The sequence below is a fragment of the Aotus nancymaae genome, unplaced genomic scaffold (assembly GCF_030222135.1).
Source record: "Aotus nancymaae isolate 86718 unplaced genomic scaffold, 86718_ANA_hifiasm-v0.15.2.pri h1tg000017l, whole genome shotgun sequence".
Lineage (NCBI taxonomy): Eukaryota > Metazoa > Chordata > Mammalia > Primates > Aotidae > Aotus > Aotus nancymaae.
Window position 1 is genome coordinate 6242590 of NW_026988429.1, and position 22626 is coordinate 6265215.

Below are 22626 nucleotides of genomic sequence, written 5' to 3' on the forward strand. Positions count from 1 at the left end.
TCATTACTTTGTGTCCAAATACCCCTGACATTTACCAGATCCCTATAAAGATTGTTATATCTTCTGAATTTTGGATGCATATTTCCATCTACCTCTGGGCATCTCTGCCTACGTTTTCAGGCCCCTCAAACTTGGCTGGGGAAATGCTAAGCTCATGTTCTATGTGATGCCTTCCTTTTAGGAAATATCTCTATTTTCCTTCTATATAGGCTTCTTCAATATATGTAAATACCTTTATAAGGATACTATCAGTTATTTGTGACAAGCCTCATACATACATTAAGAATCCTTTTCTAGAAAACTAGCTTTGACGTAGAAGATATCAGTTCCCAGTGATAAATTAGCCTGTACTGACTATGGCTCTTGGGTGCTATGTGCCCAAGTTTCAAAAGGCATCTTGCCATGGGACTATCTGCTTTTCACACCTAATGCATAATTAAGATGTTGATTATTTATCATGTTTTAGCTCTTATTATAATTCCCCAAAGTGTTACACTGAAATGCTCTTTCCTTAAAGGCTACGTGTTTTTAAAATGCCGAACAAGTGTCATAATCTTATTTGAAAGCTCTTCTGTTGAGATTGCCTTTGCCAAGAACATATTCTTCAAACAAGATGTGCTATTTTCAAGCTGAAGACAAAATGTCTACAAAAAGTTAATACTTTGTCAAGGCCACTTTAGAATTTGAGTAACCAGTTTCTCCTCCTTGGGGACTCTTGTTCTTGCCTCAGATATTGCTAGTTTCAAAACAGGGTGCAAAGGCAGACCTGTCTTCTCCGCTGATTTTGTTTTCATTGTGATACTTTCAGAATAAGATTATCCTGGACCCCATGACGTTCAGCGAGGCCAGGTTCCGGCCGTCCCTGGAGGAGAGGCTGGAGAGCATCATCAGCGGCGCTGCGCTGATGGCAGACTCCTCCTGCACGCGAGACGACCGGCGCGAGAGGATCGTGGCGGAGTGCAACGCCGTGCGGCAGGCGCTCCAGGACCTGCTCAGCGAGTACATGAATAATGTAAGTCTTGGGCTCTCCATTCTCATGTCTCGGTGGATTCTGTTCTGCAATCGTGTTGCTCTTTTGGAAGCATGGATAGCAGGACAAGAGAACAGACAGGTGTTCACCAAAGAGAGTCTGGTGAAACCAAAGAACTGCTTTGGGAGAGCGCGGTCATGTTTCGGAATGCATTTTTTTGTTTGTTTGTTTGTTTTGATGTGGAACAGATTGATGGCGAATGAGCTCTTTCACTTTTTACTTGGCTGATTTCTTCTTGGTCATTTTAGTGGCTGCATTTTGAGGTAGGTAAGATTTCAATTGGTAAAGGTAGATGATTGATGGAAACAGTTGAGGATATACTAAGTCCTCTGTTACAAAGAGCACTTTCAAACCTGAAGATAGCTATAGATGCTAACCTTCGGCCCTAAGAGGCATTAATACATCTACCAGGTTTAAAAAAATGTTTGGATAGGGTTATTTAAGGAAAAGTTCTATCTGTAATAAAACTTGCAGGTGTTTTATTGATGCATAGTCAGGAATTGCTTATAAGAGTGAGTCTCTAAGTTTTCAAATAGGTATGTATGAGTGGTATCTAATTTTGGCACATAATAGCTATCCTCTGCTATAGTTATAAAATGTGACAGTTTCTGTATACCTGTAACCTGCAAGAAGGTGATGAAACTCATATTCTTTGCCTTGAAAGGCACTAAATTATGACTGTATTGATTTGCTACATTCATTCAGCTGAGACGATGCCCAGAGGTTACAACAGTGAATGATCTGTACTTCCCCCTTTCCTGGACTTTCGGGTTTGAGAGAATTCAGTACAAATTGGGGAAAAGAAATGTAGACAAAGTGAGGTCTTGCTATTACATTTTGAAGGAATGCCCTGTATAGCGACCAAGTAGGGAACCAGGGACACTGAAAATCTGCTCACCGCTATTGAAGTCCATGTTGGGTATTATTAGAACACCCTGAGGCAATGCTGAGACCAAGCGGCTGTTCTGTGTCTCTCCCTCCAGCATCTTACCACTCCCATCATGAGTAAAAATATGCAGCTAACAGATATGCAAGCAAGGAGTCAGTGTTGACATAGCAGTGCTCCTCCTGCAGACCCTCCAGAGAACCTACTCAGAAAGCAAAAAGATGTCCATGAAAAAACCTTACAAACTAAAAAAAGCAAAATCTGTTTCCTTTCCATGAACCTTCAGATTCTTTGATTTCGGAAGACTTGGCCATTTTCAGCATACAAAGAATAAAATGTGGATCCGTCATGTGGCACACAGCTGCTTATGAGGACATCTCTTTAGGACCCTGGATGACCAACACTTTCCATCATTTTGATCTATGGGTATTATGTAGGGTACAGCTAGAAATGTTGATCACCACAGTCTCCCAACTGAGTGCATCTTTTCAATAGCAGATGTGTCAACAAAGAATGCTTATAAACTCTGAGACCCAGTCTGTTTGCTGTTGCTGTTGTTGCTAACAAAATAGCAAAGGGCTAATTACTTGGATCTGGAATTTGGTTTTACATTAAGGCACACTAGTGGTTCTATCAATGAATAGTTACTGCCAAAGAAGGAAGTAGAAACTACACAGATAACAATGATGCTTTCGATCTAAATTGTGTTCCTGTAAATAGAAATTACTGAACGTGATTAAATAAGAATTGATCAAGACATGACATGTAATTTTCAGTTTGGTGTCTAGAATCCTGCCAACTAGAAGTTTTTCTTTCAGTGTAGGCTCATACAGATCAGCAGAGCTGATGGATTTTTGTATTTTATTGACTCCAGGCAATTTTGATTTCTGTTCACAGGCTTGTGATACAGGAATGTTTTGTGCTTTATTGAAATCTTAGTTCCTATTTTGACATGGTTACAGACAATATATCAATGGGTATAGTGCTTACATTTCAAAACACGCAAGTTCTAGTCACATTGAAACATCATGATCAAAGCCTGAAATAAAACCCATCCGACTTGACATTTATGTAAACTGTGTAACTTTTAGTTGGACTTCACACTTCTTTGGTGATTTCAAGGTAGAATTGGATACAGCCAGATCACCTTCATAATTCCTTCAAATGAGTCCAGTACACTCATTTCTACTGCTGCACAATTTGTATTTATTTTGATGTATCATATATGAATTCAAAAACACATCCACATCTATGCCTTGACTGAAACGTCTGTTATAGTTAACAGCAACCAGTGAATCACTCTACCATTCCTGGGCTGTTATATTTCTCTTTCAATTTTGTAAGTTCTGAGAATAAAGGGGTTATCAAATTAACACCTCACAGGTTTTCATCCTAATGTGCTAGGCAATATCATTAGGACAAGTAAGTTGTTAAACTGAAAAAATTTAAAAATCAGCATAACTGACATTTCTGTTTTCTAACAATCTCCTGATCAGTCCCAGATGAACATTCCACTTAAAATGCTTGCTTTTAGCTGAAGCTGTTCTAAAATTGTATACATGCCAAATTGTATGACACAGAGGGAGACAGAGGTTATGGAGAGAAGCTGTGTATCATACCTGATAGAAAAAGGGTCTTCATGGGGCAGGGGCCATGACTTAGCCACACAGCTTCCATTGAGCTTACTAGGATATCAGTCATGTGTTAGATATTTCCACAAATGTACGTCCTACTTCATGAACGTGGGTGTGCAGCTTGAAGATGTCAACAAGAATTGTGCAGTTAAAAGAAACTGTGGTATGAGAAAAAAGACTGGGTGAACAGAGGCATGTGGTGAAAATTATGATCACGGGTCTGGCGGTGGTAGGAAGGATTGTTGGAATTCCTTTAGGAAAGCTTTGGCTAGCCTTAAGTTGCTTTATCAAGTTGAAGATATGACCCAAAGTGAAAATATTCTTAAAAATAATCCTCCTTTAAGTAGACTGTTATTATTGTACATATATGAAGACTAATGGGTAGAGAGAGACTTAAAAGCATGCTAGGTCTGTAGATGTTAATTTGGATGAGTGCCATCAGTGTGGTGGTTGAAGTATTATGCTAAGTACTATAAATAATTCCAAATTATAATGAACATATAAACCTTCCTCGGGAACTTATAATTTTATGCTGATTTATTTGGTGGCAGTATAAACATAACATTTTATGGGTTATATTAATAAGAATATTGTGAGATGAATAAACATTTAGAATATTTTATTCATTCAACAGATGTATATTGTCTGCCTGGCTATTGATGCCAGGCATTGCTCTAGGCTTCTGGGGATACAGAAGGAGCAAAACAGGTAAAATTCTCTGCTTGCTCTCATGTAGCTTACACTGTTGTGGGAGGAGACAGACAATAAATACTAAGCGATCTGAACAAGAGTTACCTCAGACGGTGATAAATGCAAAGAGGAAGTCTAAAACCTGGGACGTAGAGGACACTGGGTACTGCTGTAATTAAGAACGGCCTAGGAAGGTGCTTCGAAAGGATGACATTAGATCAAAGACTTTTCAGAGATGAGGAAGCAAGAGGCCTTGAGGAGGAAGGGATGACAAGGTCAAGGGCCTTGCTGCGAACGGGTACCTGGTGTGTTTGAGGCACCATGGCAGTCAGAGTGGCTGATGTCAGTAGAGGAATAGCAGGAGATGGAGGCTGTGTGGTGCTGAAGCATCAGTCTGGCAGGGCCTGGTGAACCATTATACAGAATTTGACTTTCATTCTAATGGAATCAGAGGCCATTGCAGAGTAGTGAGTGAAAAATGCCATGATTCAGGTGTTGAGAACAGGCCACAAAAGCAGGAGGATAGGTGAGGAGGCCCTGAGTCCCAGAATATTCATGAAAGGATGTTCTCTTGGGCCAGTGGATAGCAGTAGAAGTGGAATAGAGTATTCAAATACTGACTATAAATAAAATTTGTTTATAAAGTAACTAGTAAGAAGACTGTGTCTGTTTTATGAACATAAAATCGACATTTGCATTTTGAATGATTTGCATTTTGAATGACAGTTAAAGTTGTATCAGTTGCAACTAATATGATATCTTCATTTGGATTTGGTTGCACAGGAAATTCTGATTTACTATGATGTTGAAACAATTTGTAAATAGCTTTCTCGGCAATGCCTGGATAGTGTGCTAGATAGACTGCATTTGAAAGGGGAGTTAAGTAGAAAAATTTTGTTTCAATGTTATATCACCAAAAATGTCTAAGTGTGGTTCACATCCTTATAAATATAAAAGACTAGAAAAATTTAATACTTATTCTAAGTATTAAACTGTAATGCAGAACCATAAGGAGAAAAATCACTACTTATTCTAGGTACTAAAACTGTAAATGCAGAACAATAAGGAGCTGCATTAAAGTGTTACTTCTTTATGCACAATTCATGGTTAGACCTTGATGAGAATTTGCAATGAGCAGATGTGCCTGGTCCTTGCTGTGTCTTGTGCCGCTCTACAACCTGTTTCCATTTTATATGCATAGACTCTCTGTGTAGCTCTATTTTTTTAAAAGACTAATTTAGAGTTACAGTTTTCTTAAACAATCATACAGTTAAACTATTTTCAAATGCTGGCAGAGATCCTGGTGGCATAAAATAATGACTTGCTGCTGTTCTTTGCTGTAAAATATGGTGAGAGATATTTTTAATTGTATTTTTTAAAATAATTGCAATTGTATATTTTTAAAAATTTTGGATCTGACTTTTTTTGTTCAAACCTCTTGAAGCATCTAAATGAAGCCCTAGGTTTAACAATTTATAAACCATTAATATATTGAAGGTATTGAAAACACATGAAGACATATTGATATGGGAACATATATAATACTACAAGTGTTTGAAGCATTGTCATAGTCTTTGTTAGAGAGTAGAATTTAACGTAAAGTGGGTTCCTGAAGGAGGACACTTGTGAGGATTTGAGGACTAAAATAGGGTCTGAAAAGGTTATTTCCAGCCCGGTTCTGTGGCCTATACACAGCAAAGCTCCAGCATGCTGTTCCACAACACTAGATGAATAATACACGAGATGGTATCCAAGGCCACGGGATCTCTGAGAATAGTGGCTTTTACATTTTTTTATAGTGGAAAAGAAATATATGTTCACTATAAGGAACAAAAAACAAAGACAGAAGAAAATAAAATGTCTCATTCCCCAAAATAATCAATGCTAATAATTTGGTATATGCCTTTCCAATGTTTCTGAGCAGATAGGAGTGGTATATTTACACACACACACACACACACACACACACGTGTTACACCTTGCATATTTCTTATAAAATGGACTCATTTGTAAATGGTGTTTTGCAGTCTATTCTCTTTACTCAATATATTGTGAATATGTTACCATATCAATAAATGTTATCAAACCTTATGTTTACTGGCTGCATAGCATTTATTATATGAATATGTGATAATCATTTAGGGGCAATTCATTTTGAGTGTATTTTTAGGGAGGAGGCTTGGAAAAGATAAGTAGGGGAAGGCTTCTCCTGCTGGCAGTACAGAGTTCTGATTTAGACCCAAAGCATGACTGAGAAACAAAACGAGAATGAAGCGAGGACACAACTTTACAGTTTCTATGGTTCAGGGGATCCCTGAAAAGTCTTGTGCAATCAGATTTTTCCATATAAACAAAATTTGAATGCCTCTGGGGATTCTATTTGAAATAATCTTATGTGCAATTTTTCTGTATTAATTTGATTTTGTGTATAAATCTGATTTTTATCTATCAGAACTTCTTTAAATTGGCTGTATATTACTGCCAAGAGAGGCCCAGAACTAGTTGGCAAGTTCAGTATTTGGGTTTGATCTAAAATCCCAGAGAAAGATTAAATACTTCTGAAGACGCTGTCATCAGAAAGATAACTTTGCCGTAGGAACTGCTATACTGCCACGTTTCTTCCATGTGGGAAGGCAGGCGAAAGACTGAGTAGCTCTTATTACTTAAGAATAAGGCTAATTGTTGATTAAACATAAAATCTGTTTTGAGTATTATCTAGATCTTCTCTTTTCTCTCCTTCCTATTACTATGTAGATCAGGGAATGCAATTCACTGAATTCAGCTTGGCTAATTATGACTTTCTCTATTAAAAGGTATGACAACACAATATAGAACGTAAAGTTTTAAAATGTTTGTGGGAAATAGGAAAGCTAATGTTACCCATACCTTCTCCTAATGGCCCTGCATTCTAATGCAAAATTAAGAGTTGCCTTAATGAGATTGGTAGCTTCATTCAAGGGAAAGAGTTCCACATTGATGCCTGTGGTAAGGAGGTTTTCCTTGCCTTTTTCTTACTTGTATCTTTTCTTCTCTTTCCTGTTCTCTGTTTTCATATGTTCAGTGCCCTCATCTCTATTAATTTTGAGCTTCAAATTCCTCTGTGCATATACACTTGCCAAACAAAATTTTTACTTCCTTGAAGAGAGAGTTTTAAAATTTGTTTGTTGTTCTTCTTTTTTTTTTTTTAAAGACAGAGTCTGGCTCTGTCACCCAGGCTGGAGTGCAATGGCATGATCTTGGCTCACTGCAACCTCCGCTTCCCGGGTTTAGGCAATTCTCTCTGCCTCAGCCTCCTGAGTAGCTGGGATTACAGACACACCCCACCGTGCCTGGCTAAATTTTGTATTTTTAGTAAAGACGGGGTTTCACCATGCTGGCCAAGCTGATCTCAAATTCCTGACCTGAGGCAATCCACCCACCTCAGCCTCCCAAAGTGCTGAGATTACAGACGTGAGCCACCACATTTGGCCTTAAATTTGCTTTTAATTGGTATTTCTTGCTCAGATATTGCAAGAGTACAGCTATGTTACCAACCCTCTCTCTGAAGCGAAAAACTATTCTTTGAATCTATTCTTCCAAGGAAATATACATAGTTGGAGTGGAAGTCTTTAGAATAGTGTTTTGGCTTCTGCCCTTGCAGCATGGCTTTGCCTGCATTTCCAGGTAGATTTCACCATATGCTTACTGGTACTGGGTACCTCCCAAAGGTACCCAGAAACTGGTAGAGGGTAGGTAACACAAACTTATATTTTTTCTTACTTCCTTCTTCTTATATTGTTATGATCATATTCCCTTTCTAATGGTGCTCAACTGTGTTTCCTGTAATGGTATCTTAGAGAACCAAGGGATGTCATGCAGGAATATGTTGGCTGGCACTGACCCAGGCACAGGTGGTGGGAGAATCTCCGGTCACGCTGACTGGACATCATTAGAATCATAATGGGGAGAGTGTGAGAGCTTGTGTCAGGTTCAGGTTTGGCCCAAAGCAGGTGTGCACTGGCTCTGAAGAGCTCCAGGAGGAGATCTAGACTGGCACAGTTGGTTGGCATTAGGGTGCCCTGGACACGGTACCCATTATAGCTTTGGAACACAAATGTAGGTAACATCCAGGCCTGTGGGAACATGACAGTTCTTCTTGGGTCTTAAAGTGCCCAAGGTATAGGATGGTTATTCAAGTGGGGGACTGAGGTCCTTTAAAATGTATGGCATGTTGTATACATTTTCTATTACCTATTATCAGCCCAGGACATACAATTAAATGACCAACAGGATCCCAGGAGAGTTAGGATTAACTAGACTTGTTTCCTTTGCATCATCAAGCCAGCTCTCAATGCAGTCTCACATACCATCTCCTTGTCGAGAAGGAGGGCCTTTTCTTCATGACCACCCCCAACCCTTGACCCCCGACTCTCCACTATGGATGGTTTAGCAGACGTTACAAGCTTGTGCTTTGTTGCCATCTATACCTTGGCTCAAATCTGTTTTATCATTTTGAAGTGACATGACCTTAGGCAAGGTTGAGTGACTCCCTGAGCCTCAACATTCTCAGCTGTAAAGTGGCAATAGTAGGATTCACTTTATGGGGGTGCCTGCAAATCAAATGAGCGCAAGGCAGTCAGAAAGCTCAGTGTCAAAGAAAATTTGTATTTGCTTCCTCGTTCTTCCCAATGCTCTCAATCCCTGTTCTAGTTTATTAATCTCAAATTAAAAATCATATACTCTTAAGGTTATTGAGGTCTTTTCAGAGATAAGAAGTATAGATGGATACAGGAAAGCTTTGTTGGATGTGTCCGCCCTGGGTCTGGTACTCCCCTGCTGGTCCCTGGGTTGCCAGAGATGTGTCTGGCCTTGTGGCCCTGCCTACAAGCACTCTATGGAGAACACTAATTATAATTACTGCCAAGACCAGAAAAAAAGGTAATGAAAGCCCTTATAACATTAGAAGATTTTTAGAGGACTTGAGGAAAAATAACTAAGATTGGCAGTTCTGGGAAATCAGAGAGTAAACAATAAGAGGAGCAGGCCTCTGCACTCCTAGAAGTTGTACTCAAAGTTTTGATTTAATAAAGGAAGACATCTCACCTCATTTGTTAAGCTTGTCTGAGTTAGATGAGGTGTCTTCCTTTTATTGGTTCCTTAGGCTTCTGCTAGAGAGAAGCCAAGTGAGGATATTTCCAGCTCCTGTGGATGAGAAAGAGGGATGGAAATTTCATGTAAGCATGGGGGAAATTTCTGGCGTATTTTATTACTACGATCTTCTTTAATAGCTCTGAACTGTGAGTCTGTAGATGTTCAGTCTTAAGGATAGGAATGGGGTTGGTGGTCTCAGGTCAGAAGCTGTGTTTTTTTTGAAACCTAGATTTGTTCTGAGGGGTTCAGAGTAGTTATTTAAAGCATGCACTTTAGAAGATTAACGAACACCATGCCAGGCTGAGAGTTCTGCTTTAGGGGATTTCCTCTTGTGGAGATCTCCTGAAGTTAGCAGGGATCCAGCAATGGATTTATTATATAGCATGGATACATCGACAATCAGCAGAGCAACTGGCCATTGGCCAGCTATCTCTTGATTAGTAAGATTTTGGGAAAACAGGCTTGCCATCAAAAGGAGCCCCCCAGCGTTCGTTCCATAATGAATGTATTGTGAGCATTGAAGGTCACAACAACTCCAGGAGCTGACTGTTGGCTTCATTATTGTGAAAAAACAGTATTGAGCAATCAGTACTTTTATCTCTTTCCCAGACTCACTGTCTTCTAACCCAGCATTCTCGCTCCTTCCCTCCCTCCCTCTTTTTCTTCCTTCCAACTATGTGCCTGGTGAAATTCTTAACAACTCTTCGAAATTCATGAATGAACTCACGGGAATGTAAGGGAATTACTAAGAGAAAAGAAATGACAAGAAAGTAATTAACTGGAGATGGGTCTGCAGGTTTTTCATGGCCTAGACTTGGGTTTTAAATGAGGCATTAGGTGCGAAGAACAGGACAAAGAACATTAGGTACAAAGAACAAAGCCTGGTGACCCAGCTAGATGGCCATTTAGATTAGGGCCTCAGTAGAAAGCCTGGATTCTCAGATAATGATACCACTGGGGTTTGATCTAAGAACGTAAAACTTCCATACAGAGAGTAAAAATGGTAATGTGTGCTGTCTGGGCCTTTAGAGTGATAAAAGAAGAACACCTTCTCCTCTAAAAATTTCTAACCACAAGCCCATAATCACTCAGTATCAGGTCCAGAAACTAGATTCCAGCATGGCCTAAAGTTTTTCCAGAATTTATTTTAAAGGCATTTTGGGTGGTGGGTTGCCAGGTACTTGGTAGAAGCAAATACCAATGCCTTCCAGAGGAATACACTTTAAACCTGGATCTCAAAGCATTTCCAAAGATAAAGTTACAAAGATCGTTAGGTTGACCTTCCAGCATCCCTAAAAGCAAAACCAAATAAACCATTATGAACGAGAGTTGGCAAAAACAATAGGTTATGGATTAGCCCTACAAGGGTTTCAGGTTTGCATTTATTAGGTACAGATTCTAAAATACTTTAAAGGAATCGAAGAGCGAATTGGACTTGTGATGCAGGAGCAGGGGGCTGTTAGCACTGACTGGGCAGACTTGGAAAGCAGGACTGGGAGCTGTGGTGGTGGAGTGATATGGGCTTTTTTCTTGAATGGGTGGGGCAGGTGGTTCTTGGCCAAGCCTCCTCTTGGTAGCCTGGTATGCCACAAGCCTGGACAAATAAGGAAGAAGGAAACATAGTAGCTGAGAGTGTCTCACCTTTGCTATTCAGACTGGTGCTGTTGGTAAACTCTTGACTGGGACTTAGTCATCTCTTAGCAACCCTTTGGTTGGATATCATTCACTTTGTCCACAGCAGACTTCTCTAAATGAACTCTTCTTGGTGAGAGAATAGAAAAAGAAAATCTGCCAGATGAAACAGGAGATAGAAATAAAAATCTGCCTCAACAGCATAATTAAGTTCCACACTTAGAACTCTAGCTAGTTTCTCTCCTTATCAAACAAAGTTCTCACTGAGCCCTTGAAAGTTGGTTCAGTCAATAGGATGAGGAAGAGCAAGTAATATTATGAGTGAGGAAAGCGCTGTCTCTGACTTAGTAGCTGAGATTGTTGACATAGCTGACAGCCAGGTCATCAGATTTGGCCAGTCTAGTTAAGATAGTCTGCACAGCACACGCTTGGACAACACAATTGATCTTCTTGGAAGAGCCTTCTGGTATTTCAATGAAGACTTCACAAAATTGTCAGGGAGAGCAGCAGGCTGCACTCCACCATCAAACTGATGAACCTGGAAAAACTTTCCTTTGAATTAACAAAGTATGTAGGAAGATCTTAACTCTGGACTTCTTGTTCCCAAATGACTTGTTCCAAAGATAAGCCCCCTTGCTGGGGCCCCTCCTTGCTCACCCCCAATGTGGCCTTGAGCTCTGAGAGTTATTATTATTATTTTTTATTCAGTTAGAACATTGTTACACTCTAAGAACTGAGTGTTTCACTGGTCGGTGACATCTCTAAAGCCTCTCCATGCCTCAAACATATCAAGTACCTTGCACTTACCATCTCTCTGATTAAAATATTCCTTCATAAACTTTGCATGGATGCTCCTTCTCCTCCCACCAAGTTTCAGCTCAAATACATTGCTCTTGACTACATCAGTGCATTTATTTCTGCCATAACACTTGTCACACTCCAAGATCAAACCATCTGATTGTTTGGTTATCATCTTTTCCTCTATTGGAATTTACCTTCCATGAAGAGGGTTGCTGTATTGTTTACAATCCCCAGTATCTGGTGTATGTAGCCTGGCACATGGAAGACTGTAAATAAATATTTTTTGAATAAATACATGAATTTCCTTTCATCCTCCTCTTCTCCTGATAATAAAGAAACAACATAACCCATATGTTTTGAGAACTTTGAGTCACATATCGTGGAACCCAATGATTGATCTTCTTTCTCTGCTCTACCTGATAAAACACTCAGTGCATTAGCTAAGGTTAACTACGCTTGGCTTCTTCATGCCTCACTACGCAGTGCCCAGGCTTTTCACTATAGTTAAAGTTTTATTTAAGACCCTGGCAGAGGCCACATCAATTCTTTCAAGAAAGGAATGAAATGATCCCAGTAACTATTAGTAGAGATAAAAGTGATGCAAAGCATGTCACTTGCTTGCTTTTCAGTTCAAAGAGCTCCACCAAGATGCTCACTCTTATTTCTGTCACTACAGCGTGACTGTTTGGGCATGAGCGCTTGAGGTTGTGTCTGAGAGCTTGGAGGAGCTGGATCATTTTCAGTTCACGGCATTCTGTAGGCTGGACTGGGGATTTTGGAAATTTCTTAACTCATCACTTCCTAGAAGACAAAATAATTTGCATATGTACCTGAAGAGACCAATCAACAGAAGAGAAAGGTGACAGTTTAGCTTTTTAAAATTAGGCAGTCTGTTTGCAGAATCCCAGCCCCAACTACAGAATCACAGTCTCCTGCTGAGGGGGTTCTGATCTCTAAATTGAGCAAATAACCCAGCTGATTCTCATGAGCAGGTAAGTTAGGGAACACCTGATGGAATAAGAGAGTGTAGCAAATCAAGAGTTTATTTAATACAGCACGGGTTAAAAACAGGTTTTCTGTTTGTGAATGGAGATAAATACTTTTGTAAGAAGTCATCAAGTAAAATATCTTTAGCGAAGACTTTTTGAGCTATGTATTATTCAGCCTAGACGTTCACAATATGAGAGGAGACTCGTGACGCTGGATGGCTAATCTCTTCTTTGAATTCCTTAGAAATGGATGAGCAAATATTCATCAGCACCTTGCCCTGTGAGATACTAACTAAAGGGTAGTTGTTTCTAAAATCTTTCACCTCACCACTCTCAAACGCACCTCATCCTACTCATCTACTTTTCCATTTATAAAACACCATTCTATCCTTGGAAGGACTGTGCTCTCAAATGTCAGAACTAGAATACCAAGTTGCACAGCTTATTCAAAAATTCTCTTTCTTAACTGCTTAATTGCCTACCTCAGTTATCTATTAACTCTGCTGGTTTGAATGCAGCTGAGAGACTTAACAGCATCAACCCGGAGCTATGCCATTTCCAGTTTACGCCTTGAATTGAGCTTTCGTCCTCGGTACTTTTGGTGACTATCCTAGGGCACAGTTTCTAAAAGGAAGGAATATTTTGCCTGACTGCTCTTGAAATTCTTATATCTGTGTATCAGGACAACATAAAAAGAATTTTTTTTTCTTTTTTTTGAGATGGAGTCTTGCTCTGTCCTCCAGGCTGGAGTGCAGTGGCGTGATCTCCGCTGACTGCAACCTCTGCCTCCTGGATTTAAGTGATTCTCCTGCCTCAGCCTCCTGGGTAGCTGGGATTACAGGTGCCCACCACCACGCCAAGCTAATTTTTTGTATCTTTAGTAGAGATGGCATTTCAACATATTGGCCAGGATGGTCTTGGACTTCTGACTTCATGATCCACTGGCCTCAGCCTCCCAAAGTGCTGGGATTATAGGCATGAGCCACCACGCCTGACCAGAGATTTTTTAAAACACATATTCCAGGACCCTGCCTTGGTCCTAAAATGACAAAATCTCCAGAGAAAGAGCTGGGAAGCTTTATTTTAGCAAATATTCCAGGGAATTCTCCTGCCTCCAGTCCTGTACCAGCCTTGGACTATGCCAGCATTGAGAATCGTCTGACGTAATCAACGCTGCATTCAGAGACAGGTATCATACGTTTCCTTTTTCCATTTTCTTAATTACATTTTCACAGTGTTATTTATTGTTATTTCTCTTTACCTTCAAAATTATCCTCCACTGCTCCTTTGGAACTAGTGAAGACCTTTGGAGGCCAATATTTTCTTCTCATTTTCCCCCAAAGTGAATCAAGAAGACAACATTTGCATGTTATGTAAATTTCACCTAAATAATTTTTTAAAAAAAGACATTGGCCTTTTTTATTATTTCGTCTGCACACTTGGGTGTTAGGAGAAATCAGTCCTGTGGTCTGGTGACAGGTACATCTTTTTCCATGTATCTTATGGATATAGTAAATGCTGTTTCCATGAGAAACTTAAAGAGATTCTGATTATCTGAACTTCTCTTCCTGTCTTTTTTTTTCACCGTTGGCCTAAATGTAGGCTTCTTACCTCTTCTGTTGCCCCTTTTCCTCATCTACTAGTTTATTTTCAACCACTTGTAAAACCTATAAAACCTTATCCTTTTTTCCCTCTTTTTTTTTTCAATTCTTTCAAGATTCTCAGAGGATTGCCATTCATTTTCCTAAAACCTCTGCTTTATGATTTCCGATTACTTAGATGAAAATGAGTAGCAAGCTATCTTTAGCAAAACAAATGGTTAAGGACCTTCCCAGGGTCACATGTTTAGATAGAACTAAAATTGGAAGTCAGGTCTTCTGGTCTCTTTATTGCCACTCTTTGATTGTTTTCATTCGTGTTATATATTAATGAATCTAGACACAACATTGGATTTTTGACATTCTGTTTCCTCCATTTAAAGCCCTACATTGCCTAGTGCCCATCTTTTCCTTTATATATACATTACATATAGATATACATCCAAAATATATACATTTTGAATCCCTCAGTTAGTTAGATGGTAGACTCTGGGGAAATATCCAATCTACAGATCCTAGCGGAACCCTGCCCATACTCCAAATAGAAGGCAGACAGCAGCAGCCTTGTGGGACGGCCATCAGAATTCCTTACACAGGGGCAAAGAAGAGCCTGTTTTGGCAGGAGTAGGGTGCTAATGCAGCAAACCACTGAATTTTTCAAGAATGCAGACTCTCTTGGCTTCAGTCTCTAGGTAGAGACTGTCCATCTTGTAAGAGACAATGGTAAAGGCAATAACTATAACAGCCAGCGATAGTATATCTACTTTTTCATAATTCCCTAGGGCTCAGTGCAGTGGCTGTGCCCTCAGCTAGCCATATCTGTCCAGAGATCTGACTTTTGCCCTTTTCTAAAAATAAACATCTAGTTGCCTGCAATTTTGAATAGGAAAGAAGATCCGGTGGTCTGCTTTTAATAATTACTTATTTATTTGTTAAATTGACAGGTAATAATTGTATATATTTGTGATGTACTCTGTGATGTTTGGATATGTGTATACATTCTAGAAAAATTAAATCAAGCTATTTAACATATCCATCACCTCACCAACTTAACATTTTTCTGTGTGGTGAGCAGGTATACAATCCCTTTTTGCAACTTTGAAATATACAATACATTCTTATTAACTATTGTACTGTGTAACTATTTTATGCTGTGAAATAGATCACTGAAACGAATTCCTCCTGTTTAACTGAAAGGTACCCTTTGACCATCATCTCCCCGTGTCTTATCCTTCTTGCTGCTCAGCCTTTAGAACTGTTCCTCTACTCTCTGTTTCTATGGGATCCACTTTCGTAGATTCCAGATAAAAGTGAGATTGTATAGTATTTGTCTTTTCATGTTGGCAGGAAAGTAAATTAGTGCAGCTGTTTTGGAAAACAGAATGAAAATTCTTCAAAAAACTAAAAATAGAATTACCATATGATCCAGCAATCCCACTTGTGGGTATATATTCAAAGGCTTTGGAATCAGTATGTTGAAGGGATCTCTGCACTGCCACGTTTATTGCAGCATTATTCACAACAGTCAAGATATGAAAGGAACCCAAGTGTTCATCAATGGATGAATGGATAACAAAAATGTGCTTACATACAATGGAATACGATTCAGTCTTTTTTTAACAAAAGAAAATGCTGTCATTTTTGGAAGTGGGGATGAACCTGGAGGTCTAACTGCTTTTTAAATAGTGTTTCAACAAATCATCTTTTTAAACCTCACCTTTCTCCCTCTCTTTACTCCAGAAGAAGCTGATTTCTCAAATTTCTACAGTGTTGAGGGGTTTTGCAGTATAAATTGGGTTGTTCTGAGTTTCTGCATTGCTAGCTTAGTATTTGGCTTTCTCTGGCCTGCTAAATGGGCTAACACACCTCTTCCTGAAATCCAGCTTTCAGAATACTATTGCTGTTTGCTTCTGTTGTCTTTGTCCTTAGAACTAATGCCTTTAAAAGGAAATGGCTTTATGGTAATATTTATGGAATTTCAGAAAACAGCAGTGATAAATATGTGTGTTAAATCAATCGGCCATCTTCAGCCACCACTTGCTTTTGTTTTTAAGCAAGGTTTTTGGTTTCTTCCATCTCTATGTTCAGCGGAATAACCAGACATACAGAGGGTTGTTTTGTACCCTATCTTGACCAAGGAGTTGAATCAAGATAAGATGATCAAAGCACATTTTCGAAGTGAGTTGAGATTTTTGGATAAAAGTAGAGGTGAGATAAAATACGTTGGAATAAAATTAGGTGGAGGAATCTATTTGATGTAAGCACTCTGTTGTATTCGACTGTCTAGCTCATTCCTAATGAAATCATTGTAGACATTTGTTCCTATGTAGAGGTTGAAGAAAGTATGTTTGTGAATACCTTGTCTTTGTTGTTCAGATAAGGTAACTATAGAAATGGGACATTTATTGCATGATGATAAATAATTCTTTAGAAACTTTGTTTCAGAGTCTCTTGAATGCTACATTCTGCTTAGTTGCTGATAACAACTGCACAAATGATATCACAGTATCATCCATAGCACAGTGTTAAAGGATAATCGAGTCCAATGTTATTATCTTGACCATTTTATCAGAATTTTATAATTTTAAGTTTCTCTCCTAATATATTTAGAACCTCAATATCCTTGTAAATAGATTATTCCCTTACATTTATTTGTTCACTGAAGGTTACATTTATCTTTTGTACTGTTGCTGTTCTTCCCCTGTACATTATTTTACATATTACTCTTGAACTTAGACTTTTTAATCCTTAGAAATTCTATTAGGTATCTGACCCAATGATTTGATTTATAAACAAGCACATTGATATTTCCAACAATTCATCTTTTTATGTAAAATTCATACCCACCTGCCAAAGGCAGAGACAAGAGAAAGATACATGAAATATTTAAACCATTAGGGAAGTTCTTGTGATATATTCCAATGTATTGTGATTATTAGCTTTCATTAAATTTTCCCTAAAATGTTAACATCCATCCACCAAATAATTCTAATAAAAGGATTATTTACTAGCAAATCATATATAGTTTGACACGTCTGTATGTTTAAAGGATAAGAAAAAGCAAAACATCTTTTGCTTTTAATTTAGTTAATTTATTAGTTTTGATGCTGCATTTCATGGAGTCTTAGGTGCTTCAGTGCCCCCATTAGTAGGTGAGCAAGAGACAGAAATGAGTGTGACTCTTAGTTCCCTCTGTCCCCCAGATCTGTTTTTCCCTGAGTATCCCTGACACTAATTAAATTCAATATTTCATTTTTATATAAAATTGTATTTGTAAAAAAAAAAAAAAAACAGATCCTGTTCTAAGATAGATTTTTAAAATAATGACATACTTTATTTATACATCTAAGACTTTTTTTCTGATATAGCCAGATAATTGACAGGGAAGTTAATTGGGAGATATGAATTATTTAGGTTTTGGGCCAATCTGTGATAATACTCATAGATCTGAAGCTTATGATAAAATAGAGAAGCCCAGCTCTTTGCAGATAGGCAGACTTGTCCTGAAATATCCAAATGAATTCACAAAGTCTGAGCTTCTTATCACTATTTGGCTATCAAGTTATACTGGCTGTGTAAAATCTCTTTGAATAAGTAAGAATGGTTCTGGCCACCTCTTCACCTCCAACCTGAGTTTCTCAGCAGTTCCTGGTTAGATATTCTACTCCACATGGTTTCCTTCATTAGTACCCAGTGATTCTATGGTGAAGAATAAATAGCATGCTGATTATAGAATATGATAGTAGAACTCTTGGCATGCATCATTTTCACCATGTTCTTTAGAAAGTGTCATAATTTTTAGTTTTTAGAATATAGACATACTACTTTGCAGCATATATAAATCATAATATTCCAAGACATCCCCATAAGACATTTTATTTATTTTCTTTATTGTACAGCATTTTCTTTCCTGACAGCTACAGACAAACTGGAGGCCTTTTCTTATCCTGTAATGAAACATTGAATTATACCCATTCACTTTAGCAGAACTAATGCTTACCCACTGGCTGAATAAATCAAACTGTTTATATTTTCTTTAGCTTGAAAAGGAAATGATAATTAATGAACTTGAGAATACCGTTTTAAATGTATGTAGTTATTATAGTATACCAGTGCTGCAGGGCTACTAGCTGACAAGGGTAAGGGTATGGGCAATTTTATTTCTTTATAAATAAAATTTAGAATTGAACATCTAAATCTGGATAAAATATTAAGAGTTTATTAAGTGTTATGTTTTAGGAGTTATACTTGGATACAACAGTATTAAATAATATGCAATAGAATGAGAGACTTACTGTTTAGCTCTTAAGTGTTGTAAGCCTATTAAGTTCCTTCCAAATAATAAAGACAAATGCATATCATGATAAAAATGGGTAGATATGAGTTGTTTGCAGAGAGAGAGCTGGGTCAAGATACTGAATTATTCACGGCAGAAGTAGCGCTTGAAATATTTGAAAGGTGTACAGGAATAAGAGAAATCAAAGATGGAGAGTATACTTTGGAGGTAGGAATGACAAAGCAAAATTTGTTATGGGAATGTGTATGGTACGTTCTGAACACAGTGAAGCCTGCTTGATTAGATGAAAGGACATCAAATAGAGTAAAATATGTTTGCAAAGAAATGTTGAGATTAAATTACAGGGGTTAGGATTCCAGTTAACATACACATGCTTTATGATGGTAGGCAGTTATTAAGTTTTTGTTTTGGTTTGTTTTGTTTTGGTTGGGCTGGTGTTATCATGATACTGATATTAGGTAACGTCAGTGTTTGGGAACAGGCTCCTCAGAGTGTCCACGGGAAATAAGAGGTCACAGAGACCTGTTAGTGGACTTTTACAGAAGTACAGACAGAGGACAGTGAGTTTGAACTAGAGAGAAGACACTGGGAATGTAAAGGAGAGAAACAGATTTAAGGTGAATAATGAAAATAATTTGATGGATTTTTTTTAAAGAAGAGGATAGATGGGGGAAGGAACAAAAATACTGGCTTTCCGTTTTCATGAGATGTATTTATCAATTATTCATTGAACTAATATGTCACTAGGGCTGATCAAATTCATTGACAATATTTTTTGAAGAAAAGCATTTAACAGTGTTTAAAATCTGTCATGTATTAGGTTTTGATCATATCAGGTTACTCCGTAAATATTTGTCTTTATCTGTTGCTTATTGTATTCACATAGTAGACTATTAGTGCTTTCGATTTAATAGTTACACTATCAAAACTCATGGTATGAAGCACGTTGCAGTTCTACTGAGGCCTGCGTTCAGTCTCACCTTCCAGAGTCTATTTGAAAGCTGTGATTGGCCCAGTGGACAGGCCAGTATCTGCCTCTTTGGTGGCCATTTTTGGTTCAATACATGGAGCATCATAACTTCCAAGATGTTATTTTTAAAATTAAAAAAAAAATTTCTTTGTGGGGAAAAAAATTGGCTTTATAAAAGATACTGATGTTTACCTTGGGTTTGTTGAATCTTAAGGGGTCATTTAGCCTTGGCAGATATACTTTAATTGTACCTCTTAAATTGTGTGTTAGAGAAGGACTGTGAGCATTAATATTAATACCTCAGGATACACCCCTTAAGGAGCTCAAGGATCTTTTCTAAGGGTGATCTGTTACCTGGAGCCTTCCTTTAGGTAGTTCTTTGTCCTATGTCAGCTGTGGTTTTAATTGCCATACAGTTTGTTGACTTACATAAGGTAATGTTTCTGTCATTCAACTGTGTTCAGATATTTATTTGGTATCTATTTTATACAAAATACTGTTGTAGACACTTTGGAACAGGAAAAAAATTGAAGAAATGAGCCGTTGACTGTACCTTCAAGGAAATTATACCTTGTAGTATCCAGAAATCTACTACTCTATTTATTATTTCTGATTCGAAATAACTACATTTTGAACATTGTGGGTGTTCATGATATAATAGAGAATAGGGTATCTTGTTGATTAAGATGAATCTGAGTCAGATGAAATTTGATACATTATTATCCAAGAAAGAAACTATTACCTACCACTGGAAAACCAATGTGTCTGCCCAATTTCCAATCAGCCTGAGGCCAGTTTCATTTTGCATGGGTGATACAGGTGATAGAGGTGGATCGTCCCGCAGCTTCATGTATATTCATACTTATCTGATATTGTCAACACCTCTTAGTTTGGTTTGAAATCTCACTGGGAAATGTACTTCTTCCTTTGATAGGTTTATCAGGTGATATAGTCCAACCAGTCCTGAAACAATACATGAAAAAAAATGTTAACAGTTACCACATCCCTGACCTTGAGGTATATATTGTCTGTTTCATAATAACAACAGGCAAAATTGCAGAACATATTAATAAAGGGATGATTTGTGGGTTCTTAGATGAAGTATCTGTAAACACTACAGCCCTACATGTGTTTACTAAATACAAGCCATGTAAGGATAACCTTCCTTTGACAGGGAGATGTGATAGGTATTGGGGCTCCAGCAAAGACTTTACACATTTTTAATGTCTTTCTGGGTAGCTGTAGGTGCATTTTGGAGATTAGCAACTGAATATATTATTTCACCCAAAAGTAGGTAGTAAATTAATTCCAGAGGGAAATTTACAATAGTCATTTTCAGAGAGTAACCAGACAGGTGGGTACTCAAAATAGTAAGATTTAAGGAATTAGAGATGTTTTGATTAGAAAAAGATAGTGAAAGGAGAATAGCTGTCTTCAAATAATTGAAGAACTCTTTTGTGAAAGAAAAAAAGGGACGTATTCCAAAAGTGTATGTACGACCACAAGGAAATATTTAGGCTCAATAGAAGGCAAAACTTTTGAATAGCTGGAGCCCTCCAACAAATTCTATCATTTGAAGCACTCTGAGCTCTCTCAAAGGCTAGTGAGTTCTCTCTCACTGGGTCGTGTGTTGTGAGGATTTAGCAAAAATGCTGTAACTAGAAATTAAAACGTGAGGCTGAAGTTCAAGGTTTTTTCTTACCCTGACACTATCACTTTCATAATTTTCTAGACATGCATCTGTTGGATGTAGGTTGGCTCCATCATCAAGGATATTCTTCATTCCTTGAATTCTACTTGTCTAGTTTTTCTTTGGTCCATTTTATACAAGAAACTGGTTTGAAAAATCAGAGGGAACTTTGGGCTTTTAGATGATCAGAATGGAAATGATAATCAGTTCCATATCCCTTATTCATCATTTCTTGATGGAAAAAATTTGCAGTTTACCTAGTGTCTGGCTAAGTTGGGGATTTATGTAGAAAGAACCTGGTTATGATTTACCAAAGATGAGAATAGTTCTTCCATGTTAAAAAAATAATAATCCAGGTTCCTAGCCAGGCACAGTATCTCATGCCTGTAATCCCAGCACTTTGGGAAGCTGTGGTGGGTGGATCACCTGAGGTTGGGAGTTTGAGACTAGCTGGCCAACATGGCAAAACCCCATCTCTAATAAATACACAAAACTTAGCCAGGCATGATGGTGCATGCCTGTAGTCCCAGCTACTTGGGAAGCAAAGGGACCAGAATCGCTTGAACCTCAGAGGTGGAGGCGGAGGTTGCAGTGAGCCAAGATTATGCCATTGTACTCCAACCTAGGTAACAGAGCGAGACTCTCTTTCAAAAAGAAAAAAAAAAGAAGAAATAACATGGGTTCTAGATACCTTTTCCCTCACTTCAGAGGCCTCTTTGGCATAAGCTTTGCAAAACAACCTTAGGTTCTCTTATATTTGCCTTTGTTCCTAGAGGCCGTAAAGGCAGCCAGGCCTTGGTGCATCTGGTGGAGCACAAGCTTTTGTGAAACAGGGATTGCTTTATGGTGCCTGGACATCCATTTTGGATTTCTGCTATGTACTTTGAGTCTGCCTACCCACTGTAGACTTCCTGGAGGTCTAGATCTTCTGACTCTCAATTAGTGATAATGATTCTGGGAAAGTTTTCTCCAAAGACTAAACTGGAAGTTGTGTTTTCTGAGATTGCTGCTAGAAAATTAGTTCTATTCTACAAAGACATTCCTCATGTGAGTTCATTCCTCTAGAGAGGTCAACTCTAGTATGATTTTTTAAAGCATCAAATTTACTAACATTTTACTTCTTAAAAATGCAATGTTTATATTGAAGGTAGAGTTAGGCAGGTCTTTGGAATATCCCTGGCTTGTTAAGAATTTCTCCGTAGCAAATGTTACTCAACAGTATAAAACAGATTTTAGCCCTTGCTTACTGGCAGAGCAATTGGACTTGGAATTTGCTTCT

The 22626-nt window shown here is 38.2% G+C and overlaps 1 protein-coding gene across 4 annotated transcripts in view; it reads left to right on the plus strand.

Moving 5' to 3' along the window:
- Window positions 1-22626, plus strand: part of CTNNA2 (catenin alpha 2) — a 1152426-nt gene that overhangs the window by 412294 nt on the left and 717506 nt on the right. For all 4 annotated transcript variants that reach the window (XM_021670969.2, XM_021670970.2, XM_021670971.2 and 1 more), the window contains one exon: window positions 809-1012. In XM_021670969.2, coding sequence (XP_021526644.1) covers window positions 809-1012 — 204 coding nt within the window. The remainder of the gene's footprint in view (window positions 1-808; window positions 1013-22626) is intronic.